We start from the raw sequence: 5,129 nt of genomic DNA on the forward strand, positions 1-5,129 counted from the left end.
TTAAGCCACTGGGAACATTTCTCATCTTTTGCTTCCGTAGAGCCACGTTGTTTCATTCAGCACCAGAACTACAAGCAGGGCACACCACACTTCTGGCAGGTCCAGGGCCCTCTGATGCATGCTAACCGGGAGGTTTCCAGTTCAAACCAGTCCCTTCAAGTTAACTTGACTGGGACAGAACAGACACATTTCTACTCACCCTTTATCTCTTTGGTGAATTTTACCCGATGAGAATCAGTCAGAGGTCTTGGTTGTTCATCGATGTTATGAATGTCAAGAACTTCACACATAAACTGAATTACAGGTTGTGCTTTGTAGAAGGCAGTGGCAGAAACTAAAAAGAGCAAAAAAATTATCAAAAAACCCCAAGTCAGAATGTTGTGAGCAGTATATAAATGAACATTCTCCAAATTATGCCACGTAACCTTCCAGTGAGCGCTGCACAGCACACGTGTTTACACCCATCAGCCAACCCTGCAACAACTAAACATACGAATACCAGCGATGGCCCGCAGTGACACATCAGCCTCCAGCACAGTCAACCTGCAACTACTGGGTTTTGAAAGGGCTTTCCCCAGATAACATTTATTTCTAGAGAGCTATAATGTCCCCCAGGGACATTCTTTTTTGCTCTGCGTGGAGCTGCAAGCAGAGACGGCACTAACATCTCTCTGCTGAAGACTTTAACGTGAAACGCCAAGATCACTCAATACGCAATGCAATTTTGTCCGCGATACGATCTGCTGTTACTGAAACAGTACTTGGTAGGAAGGTGAACATGAATTGCCTACACACAAATTACGTAGCGTAGTGGTGAGTGCGGCCCTTGATCTACCAAAACCTTTTCCCCTCCCTGCGTATGAATAACATAACCCCATGAAGTGACAATAGACTCTTACCATGGGAGGGAGACCATAAACAATCTGCTGACAAAGGTACCAGCAAGCAGAGACCTTTTGGTAAGAAAAGCAAGCTGGCACTAGATACTGCTCACACACAAACCACTCGGTACACGTAAAACTTTAAACGGCCACAACAGAAAAGAAACACTTGACAAGTGTTCTGTTAGTCTTCCAGCTCTCCTGAACCAGATCAGCACATCTCTGTGCTAACACAACATTCTTCAGATGTGTGTCACTTCAGCAGGCTGCCAAGTTTGCACGACGCATGCCGGCCAACACCTCCGGGCGTGGGTTACTGCACGAACACAAGAGCTGCCACCCCAGCGCCTGGCAGCGAGCGGTTTGGCTCCCACAGCCACACACGGAGAAACAGATTTCAGAGAACCTTGCACGAGTTAAACTAGAGCAAAATCAAGAGATGGGATTTGAACGTCACCTTTGCAGCCTCAAACCACAACATCGAGGGGTCGTCCTGTAAATCATAGCTGACAACGTCCTTATGTTTCTCACTCACAAAAAGGACTGAAAAATTTCTACAGCAACTTACTACTGCGCCTTCTAACGCTGATAAGAAAAACTTTCTTCACAGAAATTAATAGTGCAATCCATCATAAACGGGAGTAAATGAATACTCCTGCCCTCCTCAAGCTGTAGTTCTCCCAGCAGCCAGCATGCAGACACCAGTATTGGATCTTTCTCAGACTGGAAAGATTTTTACATTCATTCTTCAAACAACAGCTACACCATGGCTGCTGTTTGAAAGGGAATTTTACAAGAACAAATCCATCTGAAGCCACATCACTATTCAGGTAAATCAGAAGGCAGGGACTTGCAATTTTCACTTTGAAAGCTCAGCATCACCTGTGACATTTCATAATGCTCCAAGACAGATGCTAAGCACAGCCTGACCCGGACTGCTTAACCCAGGGCAGAAAAGGCAGACTGTTTACCTTGGGTTTACAAAGCATTCAAACAGTGGGAACAGTGTGAGAGCTGGAGGAAACTTCAAGCAGCACCTGCATCTCAACCGCTGCGGTTTTCAATGCGGGTTTAACTCTAAAAAGGCTCCCAGCGCTCACAGAACCAGCGAGACTGACACACCACCAGCTGATCTCAGACCATTCATCTGGGACTTAAGAGCCGCAGAGCAGAGCTGACTTTGCATAAGAAAGCCCCTCTCAATTAGCTCTATTCACCAAGGGGCTGGGATGTATTTTGCAGTTTTCTTGGAACACCACCTGCACAGCTGCAGCAGACACAGCTCAACAACAAATCCAGAAGGAGCAGCCTGTGCCATACAGGCCTGGTCTGAAGCGGCTGAAGAGGAAGGCAGTGCTCGCATCACACACTTCACCACTGTCTCGCTCTGTTACCATGATGAGCTCTGCAGCAGGCTGACATCGCGGTTTGTGTGGAGTTTCATAAGGGTATTACAAGAGATCACCAGATCACCAAACCGAGCAATGACACTCAAGTATTTCTCAGGTGAAACCCCCTTGTCTATAAAGCAATTAAAGTTGGAGGTTTTCTTATCCTGATATAAATTCTAGCAAAACAGCCCAAACTACTTTTAACTCCTCAATATTTACGAGATGAATTAAGGAGTTAGCGTATGAGGTACCACGAACTGGAGCAAAATGTCTGGATCGCAACATCACTTTTATTCTTAGAGCAATGTTTATTATTAACTTCATTCCTAACCCTGAATCCCAACTTACCATCAATATTGAGCATCATCTTCCACATGGCAGGCCGCACAGACTGATGGAATCCAAACCAGACCTCCCTGCCTCCCCCCAAGGGGTGATCGTAGCCTTCCGGAGCCGAGAAGAAGGAGCGGCCCACAGGGGTATACCTGGTGGGAAAGACGACCACACGTTCATGGTATTGCTTTCCGGATATAAAATACTAATTTCCAGATAAATAATTCTATAATAAAGATTGTAACACACAGCACTGGTAATTTTTTTGAGTTTTGCAAACCAGGAATCTGTGCCTAGAACCAAGCTTAAACAACGCACTCTGAAAACTTCTGTTCCCATCGCAGTGTTTTTAAATCTAGACAAAACATTTACTAATTTTAGCAATGCACAATCACTTTCAGTTTTTACAACAACTCCAGAACCAAGTTAACTTACCCTTTCTCATCTTCCACTTCAGGAAAGTATAACCTCCACCCCAGCAGGTTCTGTACCACAGCACTGTGTATACTGCACCGACCCTCAAATACCATTTTGCACCTTTTACTGGGAACATTTGAGTACAACCTACACTGAGAGAAGTGATCACTACGGTGGGAACAAAGAGCTGAAGAAACTAATGTTTCTCTCTCAGGTGGAAAAGAGCTGCTCATGAACCTCCACACGCCTCCTTGCACCTGCAGTGGCCAGGCATTAGTGCAGAGGTTAACATCTGCCACCTTCCCCTAGGATCCAGGGGAGCTGTAATGGCTTGGCACTTTGATTAAGGCCTATTGCAAGTGCCTCCTGTTTCCTGACCTTTCCAAACAAATGCACCACCTGCTCTGGAGTCTAACTGTCTACAGAAACACAACTTGTACACCATGAGCATCAGGCTCCCCAGTTCAGCTCCCCAGCTGTGCTGGGCTGTGTAAGGGGAACACTCGGCCTTTCTTTTCACCTGCAAAGAAACAGGGATGAAGGTCTCCCGGGGGGATACTTCAGGTAAAGACAGACTGCAGGAAGACAGTGAACCTACTTCATGGAGGGTAGGTGTCGTAGCACCACATCAACAGCATGAACAGGGTTAGTGCTGATAGGTTTGTCTAGTTCCAGAGGCTCAGGCAAGGTTCTTCCTGTCAAAACTTCATGCAGCAAGTGCCAGCTCACCCGAGAAACAAACTTTATTGACACTTTGAAGGGACGATCTTTTCCACCTTCTCCTGGTAATGTCACATCCAAATCCACCTAAGGATCAGAAAAAAAAAAAAAAAAAAAAAAAAAACATCCGCCGCTTAATCTCAAGTCTGGCAGCCTTAAGTTTCCACTCCTTCCTCTAACTGGGCCAGAGTCTCGAAAACTCAAGATATTTAGGACACAGCACATTTGATAAAAGTGCATCATCAAATGCACAAAATGAAGAGAACTGGGTCCTTACCAAGCAGAAGGGGATCACGTAACTGCCTGTCATCTTGAATCAGAAAAATCTTCATTCCAGAGAAACTGTGGTTTAATTTTTTTAATAGTACTTCATCGTAAGATCATGCATTACAGTCTGTAAAACTGAGCATTTCACTGATTCTGCTGTAGAAAGAGGCTCCTAAATTCTAGGGGTGGTTCTGACTGCAACTCGTCACGTGAACATTTACGTACACCGCAGTTTGCGGAACAGACATCAGCAGGACTCCGTTTCAAAACGGACGCGGTAAGACACCCCCAGTTTTTCTGAACCCAGCAATTCTAGAAGATGGGCTTGTTTCCTGCTTTCCTAGGAAGCCATTATAAGTGCCGTTTTTTCCCAGCTCTCTTACCCCAGTAGTGGCCACAGGAAGTGGATTGGCTGTGTAGAGGCTTCTTTTCCCATCATACACTGGTCTACGGTCCCCAAATATTGTCACTTTAAAATGCTGCACCATGGAGTCCACCACCTCCCTAGAAAGGTCGACATTTACACTGAGGATGTTTTCAGAGACGTCAGACTGGACCTGGCTCCCACACGCCCTGTGTTTTGCCAAAGCAGCTTCCACAAACATTAGTACTCAAGTGAATTATATTCCACTGACATTCCAAAAAAGGTGCTTCACGTATTTCAACTAAAGCAATAGACAAGCACTAAAGAATAAACTTCAGTATAATTTACAAGACAAATTTCACCTTCTTACCTGTTCACCCTCCGAGGACACTTATCTGGTTTGATATCCACCTCATAGAGGTAGACATCAATCTTTGGGATTTCAACTTGGAAGCAGTTGGCCAGCAGTTTAATGGGTTTGCCCATGGTGCCATAGCCGGGACGTCTGGGCACCATGAGGAGGGGCTGTGCCCCGACGGGTCCTGCAAAAGGAAGAGCACCACCATCAGAAGACAAGCACAACAGTCGACCTGCGTTGCACAGGTACTACAGGCTCCTGGCGCTGGCAGCCGCGCACGCTTGTCTGCCACCGAGACTCACGGGTGTCTCAGGATTCTTAGCCTCAGGCAATTCCCTGAACCAGCTCATGGGATGAGCGGGCAGGCACCAGAGCCAGCACACTAGGAGAAGGGAAAA

The 5,129-nt window shown here is 46.1% G+C and overlaps 1 protein-coding gene across 2 annotated transcripts in view; it reads right to left on the reverse strand.

The window, feature by feature from the left end:
• The window catches only part of AGO3 (argonaute RISC catalytic component 3), a 13,797-nt gene extending 8,905 nt beyond the window's left edge, over positions 1-4,892 (reverse strand). For both annotated transcript variants that reach the window (XM_010142444.1, XM_010142443.1), the window contains exons 1-5: positions 4,744-4,892; positions 4,393-4,513; positions 3,621-3,829; positions 2,621-2,757; positions 200-334 (exon numbers count right to left, since the gene is read on the reverse strand). In XM_010142444.1, coding sequence (XP_010140746.1) covers positions 200-334; positions 2,621-2,757; positions 3,621-3,829; positions 4,393-4,513; positions 4,744-4,889 — 748 coding nt within the window. In that variant the 5' untranslated portion in view covers positions 4,890-4,892. The remainder of the gene's footprint in view (positions 1-199; positions 335-2,620; positions 2,758-3,620; positions 3,830-4,392; positions 4,514-4,743) is intronic.
• Positions 4,893-5,129: the final 237 nt, after the last annotated feature.

The sequence above is a fragment of the Buceros rhinoceros genome, unplaced genomic scaffold, assembly GCF_000710305.1.
Source record: "Buceros rhinoceros silvestris isolate BGI_N320 unplaced genomic scaffold, ASM71030v1 scaffold20178, whole genome shotgun sequence".
NCBI lineage: Eukaryota > Metazoa > Chordata > Aves > Bucerotiformes > Bucerotidae > Buceros > Buceros rhinoceros.